Here is a 22601-nt window from a genome sequence, read left to right on the forward strand (position 1 = left end):
CTCATATGTTGAAGTTTAGGTTTGCCTGCTGCAAAATAAAAATATCTGAGTTGCAAGCTCTTGTGGTGAGTCAACCTTATCCCGTTTTCCACAAAAATAGGGTTTCTTTAAGAACTATTTCTTTATTTATGTCTGAAATTATATCCATGTTTATCTTATACAAAGCTATTCATCTCCCTAAAATGACAGAAAGCATATTCCTTACTTTGGATGCCTACAGACAATTTAGGTACTATCTTTACCGAACTAAATCTTTCTGAATATGTTATCGGTTTCTCATTTCTTGTGATAGTAAGAAAAAACAACCTGTTTCAATGCAGAATATTTTGAAATGGTTGTCTTGTGCTGTTACTTTTTGTTATACTCACCACAGCAAAACTATTCCAGGTAAGGTCAAGGCTCATTCTGCCAGGGCCTTGGCTTCATCTGTAGCTTTTTGAAAAGGGGTGGATTCTAGAAGCATTCTAGAAACAGAACTAGATCTTCTCTGCGTACTTTTACAAAGTGCTGTAAACTAGATTCCTTTTGTAGGTCTAGAACAGACTTTGCTGGGGTCATTCTCTGGGTCTGCCGGATCCTCATCCTTCTCCTCCCAGTCATGTTAATCTATGGCAATCTACCCATATAGCTTAGGCTATTGTAGCAGTGATCCATATGAAGAACATAGTACAGTTGTGTAAATAAACTTTCCTTAATAGTAGATATTGGAATGATCACTCATGTAGTAGCCGCTCCTTTCCTCAATCCCCCTTGTATTTTTTTTTAATGGACAGGATGTGGACATTTAGTATTATTTTCCAAGCATTGTCCTTCTCTGGGCTTTATCCTCCCTCCTTCTATTGGCATAAAAGCTCTGAAGAGCTTTGCACCCAAACCTTTTTCATCTGCCCAGTAATGGAACAGCATTATCCGACCTTCTATTCTCGAAAGCTTGCAGAGGAGTGCTCTTCTCAGTAGCAGGAAAGCTCTGCAGGGTTTGGCTCCAAAACCTGTCTTTTTAGTTAGGTCAGCCCAAGCTGTCTGGATGTGCGGAAAGTGCCCTGAAGCTTTGGAAGTTGACCAGCTGTTATAGCACATGCAGGATATAACCCATATAGCCTTGGCTCTTGCATCAGTGATCATTTGAACATCTACTGTTATGGTTAAGTTTAGTTAAACAACTGTACTTTTTTGCCAGGGTGTATACATTTAGTATTATTTTCTTAGCATTGTCCTTCTCAGGGCTTTAGCTAAACCCCTCTTTGTTTACATGAAAGCTGTGAAGTGCTTAGCATCCAAATCTGTCAGCTCAGCTGAAGCTAATGCTTTGGGTGCATGGAAGGTCACCTGAAGTTTTGGAAGTTGAATGACTATTATAGTCATGGCAGGATATAACCTGTATAGCTTAGGCTACTATAGCAGTCATTATTGAAACATCTACTGTTATGGTAAGTTTGGTTAAACAACCTTACATTGCCTATCTACGTTCCCCTGCCTTTCTGGCAAAATTCATGTATCTGTTGACTAGCATCCTGACCAACATCCCCTAAGAAAAATGCAAAATTATCCTTGGAGACTTCAATTTAAATTTCTTAGGCCCTCTGCACCTTGTGATCTCAGAGCTCCTTACCAGACTCCAACTCCTTCAAATGCTGACTGTTACTGCCAGACCTAATGTTAAAACTAACCACTATTCATGTCTAGACTTCATAATTATCTCCTACCTCAGCAATATCTCCAGCATCACAAATCACCTACCCATTTTCAGTGAGTACTGCCCTTTAACATTTAACATACAAAATCTAAAAATAAAATATTCCCCTAGAACTATCTCCTACAGGCCAAAAACTCCCCCACAAAACAACTGAAAGCTCGTATTACAATAAGACACTAGTTCCTTATTCTCAGCCTCACTGATTCAAACTCTGCTGATAACTTATTCTCACAGCTTTTACTAGACCTTCAAAACACACACTTTCCAATGATCTCTAGGCTATCTAAACATAACAACACTGGCTGGCTCTCAAAAGAGTTGAAAACTCTAATGCATTTACATAATGAAACTTGAAAATTCTAGAAAAATTACCCCACTCCTAACTTTAAGAGAACAATACACTACGTTATGGAACATTACGAAATAAGCAACATACAGGCATAAAGTTAAGCACCTCAAATCAAAACAAATCCTCCTCCTTCACTCCCCTAAACTTTTGGTGTGAGGCACATAACATGTCTGGTAGAAATCCACCTAAAGCACTTTCCTCTTCTGGCTGTATGCCCTTGCTCTACTGGAAACTTTTGGCTTAATGATTTTCTCAGAGAATATCCCAATCTTTCCACACAGCAGAACATTATATCGTCTTCCACACAAATTCACCCAGATCTGCCAGAATAAATACCACCCTTCTACTTCTCCAAAATCTCAAGCAAATAAATTACACCTGTAGTAGAACAGATTCCTCTGGAATCTCCCTCTGGTTCTGAAAATCTCTGCCCTTGGTTTCTGTACCACTTTGGAAATTTCATAGTCACCCCCCACAAAAACACATCTACGACCTTAGCCTCACAACCAATACCATGCCCTCTATCTGGAAATCAGCCTTTGGCAGACCTGTACCAAAGGATCACAAACCCTCCTCAGCTTCCCATTTCCATTCCTTTTCAGTACTACTTGCTCTTGGTTAAATCCTCAGAAAAATCAATTACAACCAACTCATCAATTACCTTGACAAATACCACTTACATTTAGAAGCAGCATGGCTTTTCAGCAGGTATTATTAGCACTGTGACTGCTGCCCTCACACTCACTGACAACATCGTCACTAACGTGGATAAAAGTAACCTCACTGGGGCATTATTCATTGACCTTACTTGTGCCTTTGACCTGCTTGACTACTTCTTCCTATTATCCCAGTTATAAGATGTTGGTGTAAACTCTGAATTTGCTCATTGGATCTATGATTTCCTGATCAACTGAGCTTTCACAGCTGAAATTGGGCTTGATTTATCAGCTACAGCCTTCACTTTTTCAGGGATTCCTCAGGGATCAATTCTTGTAATAGTCTTAATTTTGATAAAAAAAACTGCCTCTTGACCTTCCTCATCTACAATTAATGACATTATTATCCATACCTCCAACATTTCTCACATCATCCAAAATCAGCTTCTAGCTGGCCTTCACGTTGCTTTGTTCTGAAAATTACTACTCACCCCCCCCAAAAAAAAGTACATGTTGTTTGGCACAAAGAAGAGATTTACTAAAGCCACTAGCCCTCTCCATATCAAACACCTAACTAATTGAATCCATCACATCAGTCCAGTATCATTGAGATGCGTTGGCATTTAGCTTAACCAGACCCTCAACTTCCAAGATTACATTCAGAAAATCAGATCCAAAGTCAGCTATCTCCTATTCTGTGTCCAGAAGATATATCATTTCCTCTCACAACCTGCTAGAGTAACCTTAGTCAAAAGTGTCTTTCTTGCACAACTATAATATGACTTACTCTTATTTGCCATTACCTTATAAAAACACTACTAAATTACAGTATCTTTCTAATAAAGTATGCCGTTTCATCGCTAGCTCCTCTAGGTATGAATGTAACTGCAACACATTGGAAAAAAGCAAATTGGCTACAGACTGCTATGCCAAGACGTACATATATGCGTAGGAATTGTATGGCCTGTACACATATACATATTGGTAATCATTTCACACATCCCACTTTGGGTTTTAAGATAGATACTGCTTTTTATGCAGATTGTTGAACAAAAATGTTGTCTATTTTTGCTATTGTACTACCTGCTTCTCATTTTACATAGGGAAAACGAACAGGATGTTTAAGGATAGAATACTTGAACACCTTAGGGATATCAGGAATGTTAAAGAAACCAGTGCACTATCACTACATGTAGATAAACAGGGTAAAGAACATAAATTTAGCTTTATGGTACTAGAGATTCTGCATAGTACCAAGAGAGGAGGTGACATAAATAATAGAACAGAATCTAGTGAACAGAAATGGATTTTGCACTTTCAAGCCGATAAATCTCCTGGTTTAAACAACAGAGTTTCCCTGAAACCCTTCCTTAAAGCACGGCCATTAAAGCATTGATCTCTCTTTTAATATTTTGTCATATATGTTTCAATAGTCCATCTTTTATTATTTTTTACTATTGTATTTACCAGTTTTAAGTACATATTGTTCATTTAGTCTGTTTTATTCAATTTTTTAACGATCTATATATTCTACAGATGTATTTTATCACATGGGTTTTAGCTATGATGCACATTTTATCTGATTTTTGATTGGATGTTTTAGTGTTTAAAAATGTAACTGCTATTCTATCTTTGCTGGTCTGATGAAGCGGATGTTATTCCGAGAAAGCGCTTACCTACTACAATAAAGGACATATTGATTTTCACTGCTGTGTGGAACCAGATTATTTTTCTTTTTCTTGTATTCTCTGGTTTTTGCATCTGATTCCTTATTTGGTTCAAGGACTGTTTTCGTTTGGTATATTTATCTTTGAACCAAGCATGGCAGGAAATGAAATGGATCGTTTGGACAACTTTGTACCTTTAATGGATTTGCCATCTAATAGAAGGAACAACTATCGTTTGTCTACTTTATTGGACTTTCAAACTAATCCATTACTTAATGGAATTTATATGCAGACAACATCACTGACTCCAGATAATCCTGATTTATCTGCAGCTTTCAGAGATAACTATCGCAATCTGGAGAATAAACTTTATAAGTTTAAGCGCTTGCAGTGGCAGCGCTTTCATCCTGAGGCTTCACTGAGCCTTAATATAGCACCAAGGGGACTTAGTGTTCTCACCATGCCCAGTTATGGGCAAGCTTATCCTGAGCTACTTAGGTGCTGGCAGTTACTTAACCTTGAGTGCAGCACTAAATATATGAAGCTCCTTATCGAATTTTTTTTGACCAGAGGAGCTAAAACTATCTAATGAAATCACTGAGTTGCAAAACATAATTAACAATACCTATTCAGATGAACTTGTTGGTGATAAAATGGATGTGTTGTTTGCAAATATTACTGGATATGACAAGAGACTTTCTGCTACCAAAAACAAAAAAATTACAAAGGAATTTGAAGGATTTTAAAGAAGGTAATATCTTCTCTTGGGTAAATACTAACTCCAACATACAGCATATAACAGGAAATGGGTGGAGCTCTGTTAAGACCCAGAACTGCATTGCATTCAACTGTTTCAGATGAACAAGCAGCATATGCAAATGCTGTTAAAACTACCACTTCTACAGAACCCACAGAACTTTTACCCAATGTTCCTATTGTTCCTGTAAGTGAGGGAATTGTTTCAGAAGTCAACCTAAATACTTCTGTAGCTGCTGTAAGCAGTCACTCTGATGCTAGTACAAGCACTGCAGCTGTTAGACCTAAAACAAGCATGGCTTCCAGTGTGAGTCTGAATTCCACAGAGCAGGTCTCTGTACTATCAGGCTCCAACCTTGGACATTTTTTATTGAAAGAACCTCTGCCTATAAGAGGCAGATCGAGGAATCGCCTGCAAAATCAACGTACACAACGACTACACAGCCAGGAGGACGAAATAAGGTCAGGAAAGAGATACAAACAAGCTTAGTTCACAATATCTCTACTTTAACTTTAACTGACTCACAATTATCTGTGTTTAACAGAGGTTTAACCTTTGTTCTGGCTCAACGAATGGACATTTTACCTATGTATATACTCAGTAGTGTCATAGAACAAGTGCAGTTTTTGATCTTTGATTTATTAATAACAGGCATGATATCTGAGCAACTGTTTGAGTATTTCAAGGTAGAACATCCAACAGTCCCTTTGATATATGGTCTACCCAAAATACATAAGAATCCCTTAACTCCACCTATGCGCCCTATAGTTTCAGGCCGAGGTTGGGTAACTGAGCCACTTTCTATTTTTGTAGAAAAGACTTTGCATGCTGCCTTGGCTAATTGTAGCACTGTTTTAAAGGATACTAAGAGATCTGAAGTAGTTAACTTCATTTGTCCATCAACCTGTGGGTATCGGATCCATATCGGATCCGAGCCTGCAGCTTCAAACAGCTAAGATCCGAGCTCCAAGCTCCTTCCCCCTTACCCATAATCCCCTGCTAACCCTTCCTGACCTCAGATCTTGTTTGCCACGGTTCAGTCAGCAGCTTTGAGCAAGCTTCCAGGCGTGGGTAGAACGTATTCTGTGAGAAAAATCTTTCTTTTCCTTATTCTAACTGTTTAAAAATGTGTGTGTGTGTTACCCCTAGTCTATTGCCTTATTAGCGCTTTTTGTAGTTAAACTTAAGTGTATTTAGTTAGTTTGTCCTCCCCGTGTGTGTGTCAAGGCGTGTCTGTGTTGGGCCTAGTGTTTAATTTTTTTTTCTGAGTCATGTCTGAGGCCCCTAAAGCCTTCTTTTCTAAATGCACCGAGTGTGGCCATAAGCTGTCCCCAGTGGATGGCCACACTCGGTGTGTTATTTGCCTTGGGGTTGACCACCTCTCCTCAGGCTGCACTATTTGTGCAGCCTTCAACCCCAGGGCTTTGAGGGACAGGAGGTCGAAGTTGGTTTTGGCAGGACTGTTGCCCCCGGATCCGACTTCGTCCTCCTCTTCCTCCGTGGTACCTGCCGCGGCTGCGGCAGTGCCACCTTCCATCCCTGCTCCCCTGGCTGGGACTCACCCTCCCACTGCAGGCCAGGAGGAGAGGGAAGCTAGGAGAGAGCGTAGAAAGGAGAAGCACCACAAGCGGCGGGCCGAGTCTTCCTCCTCGGCCCCGCCGGCCAAGCAAGCGGCTTCTCCCAAGGCCTCCGGCCCTTCTACTTCCTGGCTCCATTCACCCCGTTTTTCTCTGGAGCCGGAGGAAGAGGAGACCCGGTCGCCTTCGAGGTCATCGAGGCGGCATTCCCGTCCTGCCTCGGTGGCCTCTTCTAGGTGTACTAGAAGCTTATCCGATGCAGACATGGACCGGATGATGCGTAGGTTCCTCCAGGCCCAGCTGCAGATGGGAGTGCTCCTGCCTCCTGGGAGCTCAACCCCCTTTTTCGCCCCGATTGCTCCTTCTCCGACCCACTTCCGGGGTTCGGAGCCGGGTAGCGTTGCAGCCCTGGGAGTGTCGGCTCCGATAGTACCTCGTACTTCGGCGCCGACGGCACCCTCGAGTTTGTCGGGTCCCTTTTTGGATCTGAGCTGTTAGAGCCAAGAGGAGCTGAGCTTTGGATCCAGAGGTGTCAGTGTGTCTTCGGCTCCATCTCGGGCGGAGCATACTGGCCATCAGGATCCCAGGGAGAGCAGCTCCCCTTCGGCGTTCGATGTTGTGGAGAGGGTTCTATCGAGGGATTCGAGGCCCCAGGCTTCTGCTACAGCTCCACCCTGCACTCCCTGTCAGACGGGCCTACCTTCCATCACCCGGCCCCAGGGACAGCCTGCTCCTACATCCCAGATAGTTCCCTTGGAGGAACAAGATGTGGTTGGTGAGGTCTCCTCGGACAACCCCCCCCCCCGAGGAGGTTCCTCACAAACGTAAGTGCAAGAGGAGGCACTTGGACTCACCTGAGTCCTTGACAACAGACACAGATTTAGAGGAAGGGGAAGGTTCCCCAAGGTCACCCCCCGAATACATCTCCTTCGGAGACATCATGGAAATGCTTCGAATTAGAGGGGGGTGGTCTACCCAAAAACCTTCCTCGGATGAGTCTGTGTTTCTGGAGGCATTTGACGCAGGACCATCTACCTCTTGGGTGTCCCCTCCCGCTGACCCCCTGGTAGACCTGATTACTACCAGGGCATGGAAGGAGCCAGAAACTGTGGAGCCCATTCCCAGAAGGACTGATAAAATTCTTAGTCCCCCTTCCGATAGGACTTGTTGGAGCAAGGGTGCTCCTGTAGATGCCATGTTGGTGGCGGCCGCCACTAAAAAGGAACTGGCCCAGGAGAGTTCCTCGGTCCATCCTCCAGACAAGGAGTCTCAGACAATGGACCGTTTGGGGAAGCGGATGTTTGCTTCAGCCACCTTCTCGGTAAGGTCGCTGAATTATATGGCACATGTGATACGACTCCAGCGGGATCTCATCAAAGAATATGCCAGGTCGCCCCCAGAGTCCATGTCGGCCGAGGATAAGAAAGTATTCACTAACCGAATGGCCACTCTCAAATCCATTTCTAACACCTCTATGCGGTTACTCTCCCATGCCACGGAAGGGGCCACTAGAGCTAGCGGAGCGGGCATTGTCTTATGATGGCATGCTTGGCTCCACCATTGCGATTTTGCGGAACCCTTCAAGGCGTCCTTCGCTAATGCCCCGTTTGACGGTTCTTCCCTCTTTGGCAAGACTGTCAGCGACACACTGGTCCAGAGCAAGAAAGACGGGAAGATGTTGTCTGCCATCAGAGTCCGCTTCTGATCCCCAGAGGTCCTTCTCTAGGAACCAAAAGGGACAGAAGAAGATGTGGTTCCGGAAATCTCAACAGTCCCATTTCGCTCCGGACCCCTCATCCTTCAGAGGCAGAGGAGGACAAGGTGGAAGCCGGACCAGTGGCAGAGGGGGACCGAAGAATTTCGGGTCGAGAGAACCCTTTTCTGATCGGCTCGCGCAGCAACCCTGAAGGGTTACCCAACTGCTCCACTCTGGAGGCAGTCGGGGGGCGTTTCTCGAGGCACCTAGCAATGTGGGAGTCCATTACAACAGATCGCTGGGTGCTTCGGATCATATCCAGAGGTTACAAGATTCCTTTTCTCAATCTTCCTCCCAAACCCCGGATCCTCCCCGATGTTCCACCCAATCAAAGGGAGGCAGCAGCCACAGAAATTCTCCAGCTGCTAGAAAAAAGAGCAATCCATCACGTCCCCCCAGACCAATCCGGATCAGGCTTTTACTCCAGGTTCTTTTTGGTGCCAAAAAAGACGGGGGACTTAAGACCAATCTTCGATCTATCCTTTCTAAACCTGTCAGTGGCCAAAGAGAAGTTCCGGATGGTCACCATTCAATCCATTCTCCCACTCCTGCAGGAGAACGACTGGATGTGCTCCATAGACCTCAAGGACGCGTACTACCACATTCTGATGGACAGGCGATCCAGAAGGTATCTCCGCTTCCGGCTAGGAGCCAGCCACTACCAGTTCAGGGTCCTTCCCTTTGGTCTCACCACAGCCCCCAGGGTGTTCACCAAAGTATTAGCAGTGGTAGCAGCCCACCTGAGACTTCAGGGAATACAGGTCTTTCCGTACCTAGACGACTGGCTCTTGTCCGCCCCCACAAGGCATCTACTGTGCTCAACCAGAGATTATTTCCTCCATCTGGCCTCCCGACTGGGAATCACAATCAATGTCAAAAAATCTTCTCTTCAACCAACCCAGGTCTTAGACTTCATTGGAGCCAGATTGAACACAAACCTTTTGCAAGTCTTTTTGACTCCGGACCGACTTCGGACCCTGAAGCTCCATGTGCTAGCCCTTCTAAACTACCCGGCTCCTTCAGCGGAATTGGTTCTGAGGGCTCTAGGCTCCATGGAGGCAACTATCAACCTGCTACCCTTAGCACGCCTGAACATGAGGGTACTACAATGGACTCTACAGGTTCAGTGGTCCATCCTGAAACACCCACTGAATTCACCCATTCCCCTCAGCAGGGTTTGCAAGAAAGCCCTACTCTGGTGGCTCCAGTCTCCGGACCTCCAGAAAGGGCGTCCCTTCTCTATGTCCTACCCTCTAACCACAGTGACCACAGACGCTTCTCACCTGAGGTAGGGGGGGCACTGTATGGGCAGAACCGTCCAAGGCACGTGGACCCTATCGGAGACCTTGTTGCACATCAGTGTCCTAGAGATGAGAGCGGTGCTTCTTGCGTTGCAAGCACTCCAGCCCTTCTTCCCTTGGGGACTATTGCAATTCAGACAGACAACATGTCAGTCATCTGGTATATCAACAAACAAGGGGGAACCAGATCCTACCCACTTTGTCGAAAGGCCATGAGAGTTTGGGAATGGGCGATCTCCACCAAACGCTTTCTCATATCAACGCACATTCCGGGCACGTCGAACATCTTGGCAGACAGGTTGAGTCGAACCATCCTTTCACCGTACGAGTGGTCTCTGAACCTGAGAGTGGCGAAGCAAATTTTCCTCAAATGGTGTCAACCTTGCTGCGATCTCTTCACGTCTCCTTCGAACGCAAAGTGCAGCAACTACTTCACTCTAATTCCCCCACCAGGGGAATCCCCCAGAGACACTCTGGTGCATGTTTGGCCATCCAGTCTACTTTATGCTTATCCACCTCTTCCCCTAATGCTGAAATTCTTGCAGAAAGCACGTTGGTTGGGGAGCAGAGTGATCCTCATAGCCCCATTCTGGCCTCGTCAAGCATGGGTCCCTTGCCTATGGTCTCACCTAGTGAACCCCCCATGGGTTCTAGATCCCACTCCGGATCTGATCTCTCACCCACTAGGATTGACAACCCTGAACCTGGACAACCTTAAGCTCACAGCTTGGTTGATCCGGTTCCAGTGATAGCAAGGACTCCTGGTATCTCATCTGTCAAGGCTATTTTAGTAGCCACTCATAAGCCTTCTATGAGGAAGGTTTATAATAGCAAATGGAAACGTTTTTCTATTTGGGCGGGGCACAGAAACTTAGATCCCTTTACAGCTCCGTTACCAACAGTGCTAGAATTCTTATCAACCTTGTTCTACCAGGGTGCTAGCTCCTCTACAGTCAAAGTCCAGTTAGCTGCAATCTCCCACTATCATGTGGGAAGTGATCTCAGCCCCCTGGCCTCTTCCAAATTATGTAAGACCTTTTTAAAAGGCACTTTCCTCTTGAGACCCCCTGTTAAAGATCCAGTTCCTCCATGGGATTTAACTCTTGTTCTCCAATCTCTGACAGCTCCCCCGTTCGAGCCTGCAGCCTCGGTGGATCTAAAATTCTTATCTTGGAAGACGGCCTTTCTTATTGCCATCACCTCGGCCAGAAGGGTTTTGGAACTTCAAGCCCTTTGCGCCAAACCGCCATACTTGTTTTTTCAGAAAGACAGAGTTTCCCTCAGGACCAATCCTTCCTTTTTGCCCAAGGTCGTGTCGGAACCCAACATCAACCAATCCATTAATTTACCAGTATTCTTTCCAAATTACCAGAACAAAGGTGAATATAAGTTGCATTCCCTGGACGTACACAGGCAATTAAGTTTTACCTGCACAGGACCGCTGGTTACAGGAAATCTGACCAACTGAAAACCAGTATCAAAAGTTACATTGTCCAGATGGATTTCCCAATGTATCCTGCTTGCATATCAGAGTTCTGGTCGACCTGAACCTGAAGGAGTCCACGCCCATTCTACTCGATCAATTTCTACTTCTGCTGCTTTTTGGTCCAGAGTTTCCTTGGATGACATTTGTTCAGCAGCCACTTGGGCTTCATCTAATATGTTCATTAACCATTACAAGTTGGACATAATTTCCAGAGGGAGAGCATCCTTCGGCTCTGCAGTGCTCCGGAATATCCTTCCATGAGGACCTCCCAAGGTTTGTGTAGCTGGGGACTCTGTCCCACAGGTTGATGGACAAATGAAGTTAACTACTTCAGATAAAGAAGTTATGTACTCACCATAATGTTCCATCTGAGTAGGTAATCTTCATTTGTCAGCAACCGACCCCCTCTCCATCCCCCTGACCTATAGTGCGTACTAGAAGGATTCCTAGCCCTTGTTTCCAGATAACCTTAAGTTAGGATTTGGAGCTGATTTCTGTGTTGTAATACTCTGTGTTACTAAGCAAACTCGATCTGAGGTCAGGAAGGGTTAGCAGGGGATTATGGGTAAGGGAGAGGAGCTTGGAGCTCGGATCTTAGCTGTTTGAAGCTGCCGGCTGAGATCCGATACCCACAGGTTGCTGACAAATGAAGATTACCTACTCAGATGGAATGTTATGGTGAGTACATAACTTCTTTTTTTTTTTTTAAATGAGCTATCTAAACAAAATGAAATTATCTTAGGACAATGTTTATTTGTAACTCTGGATATTGAATCATTGTTCACTGTTATACCCAGTGAATGGGGAATTGAAAATGTCAGAGAATTACTGTGTGAGAGAAACACCCCTGATACTAAGGTGACACTTATTTGCACACTTTTGGAAATCATCCTAGAAAACAATGTGTTTATTTTTAATGATGTTTATTATGCACAAAAAGTTGGCGTAGCTATGGGCACAGCTTGTGCTAATAGCTACGCCAGCCTATCCTTAGCTAATTGGGAAGCTAAACATGTACTTTCGAATAATGAATACCAGGTTAACATCAAATAGTATAAACGTTTTGTGGATGATATTTTTTTGCTGTGGCATGGCTCAGAGCAGCGGCTACCAGAGTTTCTTTTATACTTAAATCAGTTGAATAATTTTTTGAGATTTACCTATGAATATTCTGATAAAGAAGTAGAGTTTTTGGATGTTAAAGTTACTAAAAATAATTTATCCACTGTGTCTACTACTTTGTATAAGAAAACTGTTAGAAAGAATAATGTTCTACACTATGGCAGTATGCATCCGAATCATAAGAAATTCAATGTGTTGAAAGGACAGATATTTCGAACTATGAGACTTTAATGATGATTATAGTCTCATTGTTGCCTTACAAACACTTAAACAAGAATTTTTAGAAAGAGGCTATTGTGGTAAACTTATTGATTCTCAAATAGCAGAAGGATGGCGGCATAGATCAGGTAAGTGCCAGCCATACTTTTCCCCCCTCCCCACTAGTATTAACAACAGGGATAATATTGACAATACTTTCTCAAGTGATTCTTCCACTGATACCTCTAGGAATAAACTAAGGATGCCATTGACCTTTGCCAGTAATGTGCATGTAGCATGTGATATTATTAAAAAGAACTGGGATATTCTGTCTACTGTACATGAGTTGAATGGGGGCATTGGCACACAGCCAGATTTTGCTTTTAGAAATAATAGATCACTTAAGAGTCAGCTCTGTTATTGATCCTTTAATACAAAATCAACTATAATATCTGATATACTTGGTACATATATGTGTAGGAATTGTATGGCCTGTACACATATACATATTGGTAATCATTTCACACATCCCACTTTGGGTTTTAAGATAGATACTGCGTTTTATGCAGATTGTCGAACAAAAAATGTTGTCTATTTTTGCTATTGTACTACCTGCTTCTCGTTTTACATAGGGAAAACGAACAGAGTGTTTAAGGATAGAATACTTGAACACCTTAGGGATATCAGGAATGTTAAAGAAACCAGCGCACTATCACTACATATAGCTAAAGAGGGTAAAGAACATAAATTTAGCTTTATGGTACTAGAGATTCTGCATAGTACCAAGAGAGGAGGTGACATAAATAATAGAACAGAATCTAGTGAACAGAAATGGATTTTGCGCTTTCAAGCTGATAAACCTCCTGGTTTAAACAACAAAGTTTCCCTGAAACCCTTCCTTAAAGCACGGCCATTAAAGCATTGATCTCTCTTTTAATATTTTATGTTATATGTTTCAATAGTCCATCTTTTATTATTTTTTCCTATTGTATTTACCAGTTTTAAGTACATATTGTTCATTTAGTCTGTTTTATTCAAACGATCTATATATTCTACAGATGCTTTTTATCACATGGCTTTTAGCTATGATGCACATTTTATCTGATTTTTGATTGGATGTTTTAGTGTTTAAAAATGTAACTGCTATTCTATCTTTGTTGGTCTGATGAAGCGGATGTTATTCCGAGAAAGCGCTTACCTACTACAATAAAGGACATATTGATTTTCACTGCTGTGTGGAACCAGATTATTTTTCTTTTTCTTGTATTCTCTGGTTTTTGCATCTGATTCCTTATTGGGTTCAAGGACTGTTTTCGTTTGGTATTATTTCAGACAATACCTAGCTGAACAATGTAAGGTCACTTATCAGAACACAGGCATTGTCACCTGACTCTCATGGTTGTACTATTACATTTATCTCAGCAAACTTTGCCTGCTTAATCTCCTAATCTCTTCATAATATAAACTCATACTCACTGCTTCCCAGTCTTTTTTATGCATTCCCTACTGTATACCTAATATCCACTTCTCCTGTTAACTCTTATATTGCAGCTGTTAGTATTCTACAGTTTCTGTTCTCTTCCCTGCTAAAATGCCCCCCCTTTCTTGCACACACTATGTCCATTATTTTGACTGTATCATATTTACCTCACCTATTACATCTGTATTGTGCATTGTTACACTCCTGATCCTATTTCGTTGTAAACCATGTACATGTGTAGATTGTTTTACTTCTATGTTATATTATACGAGTTTAATGTATAATTTAGTTATACCTTTGATTTTATTTAAAAGTTGCTTACTACGTATGTAACTTGGGGTTATCCTGCAAATGATCAAATTTGATCAGTGCTCTACCCCTGTAAACAAAATTAAATAAATAAATCTCAAGAGTTTTGTTCATACTACAGCATCATTTACCATGATCATGTGGGATTTTTGTAAACCTTTTTGGCATCTCAGATTTTCAAAGAGTAGTTTACTCTGCATTGTAGATTTCCTACCAGAGAACATGGCTAAGAATGAGGAAAACTTAATATATTTTACACAAGCATTTCTACATGCAGTAAAAGTAATTCTGAGGATGAGGGAAAATGATTTCTTGTTCATAGCTATTAGAAGACAATTTTGAAAGACAATGATTTAGTAAGAAGTTAACTATTAGCAAATGTTATATCTTGCAGAAGTCATTACTTGTCCTGAATGCCAGCAGTAACGGTATTGATGAGTTAAAGGAGCTTGTTATTTTGGAAAATCTCACCCACTTTGCAGCTTCAGATAACCAGCTCAGAGACTTGAAGGTACAGTTTACTATACTGTTTCATATCATTTAAGCTACATATTCCTTATGGTTTGAGAATGGAATCAGATTCAAAATTCCTAGATGTAGATTGCATAGAATGAATCAGGTACTACCGTGGATATACAAAGTGTACATACCCCTGTTAAAATGCCAGGTTTTTGTGATATAAAAAAATGAGAGCACAATAAATTATTTCAAAACTTTTCCCACCTTTAATGTGACCTATAACCTGTACAGCTCAACTGAAAAACAAACAAATCCGTTAGGGGAAATAATATAAAAAATAGAAAACGTACAATAAGCTGGTTGCATAAGTGAGCACAGCCTTAAACTAATACTTTGTTGAAGCACCTTTTGATTTAATTACAACATTTAGTTTTCTTGGGTACACACCTACCATCAATTAAAGAGACTCTGATTAGCCCCAAATAAAGTTCAGCTGTCCTAGTAGGATTTTCCTGACATTTACTCAGTTGCCTGCTACAGCAAAAGCCATGGTTCGCAGAGAGCTTACAAAGCATCAAAGAGATCTCATTGTTGAAAGGTATCAGTCAGGAGAAGGGTACAAAAAAATTTCCACAGCACTGGATATGCCATGGAACACAGTGAAGACAGTCATCAAAAAGTGGAGAAAATATGGGACAACAGTGACATTGCAAAGAACTGGACATCCCTCCAAAATTGATGAAAAGACAAGACGAAAACTGGTCAGGGAGGCTGCCAAGAGACCTACAGTAACACTGAAGGAGCTGCAGGAATTTCTGGCAAATACTGGTTGTGTACTACGTGACAACACTCTCCCGTATTCTCCATATGTCTGGACTATGGGGTAGGATTGAAAGACGGAAGCCTTTTCTTACACAGAAAACACCCAGGCCCAGCTAAAGTTTGCAAAACAATACATCAAGTCTCCCAAAAGCATGTGGGAAAATGTGTTATGGTCTGATGAGACCAAGGTTGAACTTTTTGGCCACAATTCCAAAAGATACGTGTGCGCAAAAACAACACTTTGCATCACCAAAAGAACACCATCCCGACGGTGAAGCATAGTGGTGGCAGTATCATGCTTTGGGATTGCTTTTCTTCAGCTGGAACTGGGCTTTAGTCAAGGTGGAGGGAATTATGAACAGTTCCAAATACCAGTCACATTTGGCCCAAAACCTTTAGGTGTCTGCTAGGAAGCTGAAGATGAAGAGGAATTTCACTTTTCAACACAACAGTGACCCCAAGCATACATCCAAATCAACAAAAGAATGGCTTCACCAAAAGAAAATTAAAGTTTTGGAAGGGCCCAGCCAGAGCCCAGACCTAAATCCAATAGAAAATCTGTGGGGTGACCTGAAAAGGGCTATGCATAAGAGATGCGCTTGCAATCTGACAGATTCGGAGCGCTTTTGCAATCGAGAGTGGGCAGATATTGCCAAGTCAAGATGTGCCATGCTGATAGACTCCTACCCAAGAAGATCAAATGCTTTAATTAAATCAAAAGGTGCTTCAACAAAGTATTAGTTTAAGGGTGTGCACACTTATGCAACCAGCTTATTGTATGTTTTTTATTTTTTGTATTTTTTTCCCCTAACAGATTTGTTTTTCAATTGAACTGTACAGGTTATAAGTCACATTAAAGGTGGGAAAAGTTTTGAAATTATTTATTGTAGTCTCATTTTTTATATCACAAAAACCTAGCATTTTAACAGGGGTGTGTACACTTTTTATATCCACTGTTTGTGCAGGTAGAACAGTCCCTTTCCTTTATAACCTGCTCCATTCCTTGATGGTTGAAACAAAGAAGTAAGATAATTCTTCATACTAATTTGTTCTGAAAGCATTTTATTAAATGTTAAACTAGCCTTATTTATTTTACTCTTCTTATGGACACATATGAGTTTGATTGTTGTTAACCAGATACTGCACTGAGCGTGATTAAAGAGTTACCAGGTCACAAACCAAACTGCAGAGTTAAAATGAAGTGCAGTGTAATTGCTACAAAAATGTTATTTATTTTATATACTTGCTTTTGTTGATCAGAATGCTAGATTTTGCTAGAGTAAGGTTAGAGCTGCTGCTGGTACTCTTTTAGCTCCTTTTTAGGGAGAGGAAAGGAAGACTAGTGGAGGAAGATTGTCTTGTGATATATATGTTATAGCGCTGCAGAGTTGTTATAATTAAAAAATAAAGTTGGAACAGTATCCAGTGATATGCCTGATTTGATTGTTTTTGCTTCCCTACACATACTAGAGGAAAAAGTGCATGAGCATCAGTATGCTGCAGGAAAAAAAAAACAAATCACATAATACTAGTTCAGTTTCTAATTGTATGCTGGCAGTGATTCACTTTTTAAGAAGATTTCCCCCTTCTTTGAGTTGGTACAGCTGTGGTGTTGGTATATATAAGCTTGGGGTTTGTGGAGGGCTTGCTCTCCACATCGGGGGGAGGGTGCAAGGGGACCTGCTCCCTGCAAAAAAGCAAGAAAAAAAAGGAGTTTTTGCTGCTTTATTATCTTTTTTGTGAACGACAACCAGACAGTAGTTATTATACCGAATGTCAGATTGTCATTCACAAAGTGTAGAATGAAGTGCAAAATTGAACACACTTATGCGAATGCAATACTGCATTCGGCTTTAAGTGTTTGACAAACTGTACAGAGATTGTGGTACAGTGAGGTTTGGAAATTCACCCATATTCCCACTGTAGTGCGATCTTGGAGTTGGAATATATAGTTAGCAGGGGGTGCAGCCCCCCACAGGGGGGAGCAGGGGGCTTGCCCCCCTGCAAAAATGTGATATGTTGTACAGGAGTTTCATGTATATGAGCTCCTATACAGGTATCACGTGATGTTTTCGAAGACAATGTCAAATCTGCTGCTTTGAGCAGCTGATTTGACATTGTAATGCGGTCGCTGTTCCGTTTTCGATGGTTTACTTTGACATTCTGCAATATTGATAGTGAACCATTTTTGGGCGACCACGGTGGTGCAGCAGTTAGTGTTGCCACCTCACATCAAGAGGTTCTCCGGTTCGATTCTCGGCTGGGGTGCCTTCTGTGCGGAGTGTGCATGTCCTCCCTGTGGTCACGTGGGTTTCCTCTGGGTGCTCCGGTTTCCTCCCACATCCCAAAGACATGCAGTAGGTGGATTGGACACTCTAAATTGGCCCTAGGTGTGAGTGTGTGCATGTGTGTGCCTTCTGTGGAAGGTTGGGCGCTGGGCTGGCAACTCAACACCGTAAAACTCCACTGCCAATCATGAGCGGACAGATGATCTGCTGTGGCGACCCCTAACCGGGAAAAGCCGAATGAAGAAGAAGATAGTGAACCATTTTTGCCATATTGATTTTGGGTTTTTTTGTGCTTTTGAAAAGTCAACTTTTAGGAAGTCAACTGTTTTAATGGAAAAAAAAGCTCTGTCAAGTAGAGCCCCTCCAGGCACTACAGAAGTGTTCCCCAAACATTGTAATGCAGCTGATAAAGTATTTAAAAATATGGTAATCCTGAAAGGACCATATAGAAAAGCTACCATAATTTTACGGTCGTCAAAAGTAATGAAAGCAGTTGAAACTCTGCCATTTAGTCCAAAATAAAATGTAACTGTGCATATATCAGTGCCTTTAATAATTATAGCAACTCCAGCTATTTGTCACAAAGTTCAAGCACGACTTTTCATCAGAATGGGATTTTTGTAATAAAAGCATACATTCAAGATAATTTTCAATAAATTTCATAATTCTCCTTAAGTTTGCAAAGGTATATGCACTATTGATATTAATACTGAATAATGTTATATACATTTTAGCTATCAATATTGCGAAAGGCAAAACAATTTCCATTATAACCTAGAAATAAATCAGAAAGCATACTTTTGCTATAGTGTAAAAAAAGTCATCTTTATAATAAATAAGTAACTACATAAATGAAGTATTCACCACAACCGTGCTTAATTAATTAAAAGTAAAAATAAAAAGAATTATCCAAATGTCCAGTAAAATGTCCAATCCATGTTTATCAAATGACTGGGATACTCAGGAGAAAAAAGGGGGCAGTGGTTTATATAATTCTGAGTGCTTAAAGTTTGTGCTTGGCTTCCACTTCAGATTCAGATATTAAAGAGACCGATTTCCATATATGTCTTAATTTAGCCAGATGAATAAAGGATGAATCTGGTGTTGTCCTTTTCATTCTTCCTCAGCAGATGGGTCTCTGATCTGACCTTGTATCTGGTTCAGCCACATTTATTAGACTCTTGGATCCAACTCTCGAGCTCCTCCCTTTACCTATAATGCCTTGGTTACCTTACAGTACCTCAGATCTCATTTGCCGCCTTATCACAACAGACGTGAATACTTCTTGCAGAGCTTGAGGTGTATTTTTTCTACAGTGAGTGTAATTCTCCTTAATTTTTGTTTCTAATATCCTTTGCTATTTAGTTACCTCTTCCTGCCTTACTGTTAGTTTCTATCAGATTTATGTATGTTAGGTTAATTTTTTATTTTCTTTCTGTTGTTCCTCTGGTAGTCTCAGTGCCATTGCTGGTACTTCTCTGCTCTTCATTTCTCTTTCTTTCTACCCTTAGTGGGTATCTCCTTTCCTACTACTGCTGGTAAAAAAAAATCAATCCTTGTGATCTGTCTTTCGTTTTTCTGTCATTATGGCTGACAGATCCCCTGGGTTTAAGAAATGCACTTCCTGCGGGCATAGGAACCCTAATTCTGATGCTCACAAGGAGTGCATTTATTGCCTGGTTTCTGGTCATCTGAATACTGATTACACCATATGTGCTGAGTTTAATTCTAGGACCCTCAATGATAGATGCAATAAGCTCATATACAAGGCTTGCTACCATCCTCCTCTTTATGTTTTTCCTTTTCAGGGGCTCAACCCCCCACAGAAACATCTCATACCACTTCAGACGCCAGAGAATGTAGGAAGCAGTCTCCAATTGGCTCTCCAGTGTAATCTTCTACCTCAAAGTCCACCACAAAAATTAAAAAGAAATCAGATCCATAAACCTTGGATCCGAAGCAGAAACAATCGGAAATGACACTAGCTCATTCAAAGTCTCCTGGGACTCAATCCCCAGAATTCACTGTGGAGCCTGTCTCTTCTTGACTCCACTCTCCATTTCTACAAGAGACCCCAAGGAGAGAGTCTAACCCCCAAACCACTACTTCCTCCATCAGGTCCTCCGGCAGCATTTCTGAAGTCAAAGTTGATAGGATGATGAAGAAATTCCTCAGAGCTAAGATTCAGATGGGGATTATCTCTCTCCGTCTCCCATTGGATCTGTGAGTCTCCCCTCTGTTTCCCACACTGTGATTTCTCCTTCTGTGACCTGAGCAGAGATTTCAGAGCCTTCAGATCAGAGAACTCCAAGAACGTTGAGATCGGATCCGAAAACAGCTATGTCTTTAACTTCGACTGCATCCGTGACCTGCGTGGCATGATTCCCTTGGACCAGGTCAAATCTCAGAGCCAAAGCATCTGCACCGGGTCTGTGGGACTTGGTTCAACTCTGACGTTGTCAGAGCCATTCTTGGTCTTTGGGGCTTTGGCATTGGACAGCTTGGGTCTGTCTCCCTCTTCGAGGCAGGAATCCAGGCAGGGTAGGGGTATTGTAGTATCTGGAGCTTCAGTTCAGTGTAGCTAGCTATGACTTCTCCTGGTCTTTCTGCCTTCAAGGTAATGGAGAGGGTCTTCTCTTGTCTGAGAGTCACAGCTACTCTTTTTTCTTCGGATCCTACAGCCTTGCCACCATTGAGTCTGAGCTGTGATCCTCACAGACCTATCATGCAAGGACAGCACCTCTATCAAGCATCCAGACAGTTCCCCGGGAGGACTTTCTCCTTTCTTTGGACACCTCCCCAAACCATCCCACTGAGGAGATCCTCTGCAAGAGAATGTGCAAGAGGAGGCACATAGACTCCCCTCAGGAGTTGCTCACCAAAGACACTGACTTTGATGAAGGGAAAGGGTCCTCAAGGTCTCCATCAAATGAGGTGTCCTGTGGAGACATCTTAGAAATCCTCAGGCAGAAAGGTGGATGGTCTTCCGATACCCCTTTCCAGGAGGATTCCATGGCCCATCTACATCTTAGGTGACACCCCCAGCTGTTGCACTTATAGATCTAGTCTCTTGCAGGGTGTGGAAGTAACTGGATACTGTCCCATCCCCCATCATCCAGATAGTTTCCTTTCCCCTCCTAAGGACAGGGCCCACTGGAGCAAGTGGGTCCCCATTGATACAATGGTTGTGGTAGCAGCCATGAAGAGAGAGCTGGCAGAGGAGAACTTCTCTGTCCATCTCCCTAACCAAGAGTCCAGAGCACTGGACAGATTCAGAAAGTACATTTATGTCTCAGTGACTTTTGTCCTATGGTCACTGAACTACTTAGCACATTTCACCAAACTGCAATGGGATTTGAATAAAGAGCTTTCAAAGTCCTTCTATGAGTCCGTGTCTGCGGAGGACCACAAGAAGATTTTCTTCACAGTAGCCACTCTTTTATCCATCTCTAATGCTTCCATGAGGTTAATTTCCCATGCTGCTTGAGGGTACCTCACAGGCTGCAAGTTCAGGCATAGCTGTTAGAAGGGATCTATAGTAATTCAGTAAAATTGCATTACAGAGAATGCCTTTTGCCGACACATATTGAATGAAAGCTGACAATAGCGAGAGCTCAGGTCAGTAAAATTGCATTACAGCGAATGCCTTTTGCCAACACATATTGAATGAAAGCTGACAACAGCGAGAGCTCAGGTCAATGATTTTTTTCCCAGGGAAAAAAATTGCTTGGCCTGAGCCATGACATTGCCCTTTACCCTACTGTAGTGTGATCTCTGAGTTGGTATATTTAGGTGGGGGGTCATCCCCTCACATTGGGGGGTGTGAGAGGAGAAGCCCCCCCCCCCACTCTGTACTGTTTTAAGTGGTGTGTTGTGTTTTGTTGGCCTACTGATTCTTTTTCCCCTGGGAAAAAAATTGGTGACCTGGGGTTTCGCTGTTGTCAGCTTTTGTTCTATATGTGTCGGCAAAATGGCATTCGCTGTAATGCCGTCTTGCTGACTTAATATAGACCCGTTAGAAGGCGTGCCTGGATACCTTTGTCCAACTTTGCAGAGCCCTTTCTTGGATAAACTCTTACAGTGTTCCTGAAATGTTACCCGACTGCTCATGCGCATCAATCACAAAAGATTCCTGGAAGCAGAATGTCATAACCAATATGTAGGTCAGTATGTATGTATATAACTTTAAGAAGCTATCCAAGGGCTTGCACAAGTGTATAAATACTGAGCACATGTAAGCTAGACTGCCATTTTGTAGTTAGCTGTTGTAAGGTCTGTCTGTTAACTAGTTTGTTCATATTTAATGATGCTGCTATCCATCCTGATGTGTTTCTGTGTATTAAAGCATCTAAACGAAACCCCAGCCTTCTTGTCATATGGGTTCGAGATGAACGAGTGACATGGTGTCAGAAGTGGCATGTCTAAAGGACAAGGAATCAGAAACTGGCATATCCAAGGGGCATGAAGTTGAAGGCGGCTTGGGTAAAATGACTAGAGGCACTTACAGAATTGGAAGAATATACGTGAGCAGATTATCCCTAAAATATGCAAACTTCACAAAACAGGTCAGAAATGAATTTCAGGTATTAAAACTTGCTCGGCTCTATTTCTTTTTGTATAGTATGAAACAGGGCATACAGAACATTCTAAATGATATTTACATAAACAGATATGTACAATA

General features: G+C 42.2%; 1 protein-coding gene across 5 annotated transcripts in view; it reads left to right on the forward strand.

Annotated features, from left to right (window-relative positions):
• The window catches only part of PPP1R42 (protein phosphatase 1 regulatory subunit 42), a 1899850-nt gene that overhangs the window by 573693 nt on the left and 1303556 nt on the right, over positions 1-22601 (forward strand). For 4 of the 5 annotated variants that reach the window (XM_044067170.1, XM_044067167.1, XM_044067165.1 and 1 more), the window contains exon 5: positions 14746-14862. The exons of the other annotated variant lie outside the window; for it this stretch is intronic. In XM_044067170.1, coding sequence (XP_043923105.1) covers positions 14746-14862 — 117 coding nt within the window. The remainder of the gene's footprint in view (positions 1-14745; positions 14863-22601) is intronic. 5 annotated transcript variants of the gene reach the window in all.

Source organism: Protopterus annectens, chromosome 3.part1, assembly GCF_019279795.1.
Source record: "Protopterus annectens isolate FY-2018-M chromosome 3.part1, PAN1.0, whole genome shotgun sequence".
Taxonomy (NCBI): domain Eukaryota; kingdom Metazoa; phylum Chordata; order Ceratodontiformes; family Protopteridae; genus Protopterus; species Protopterus annectens.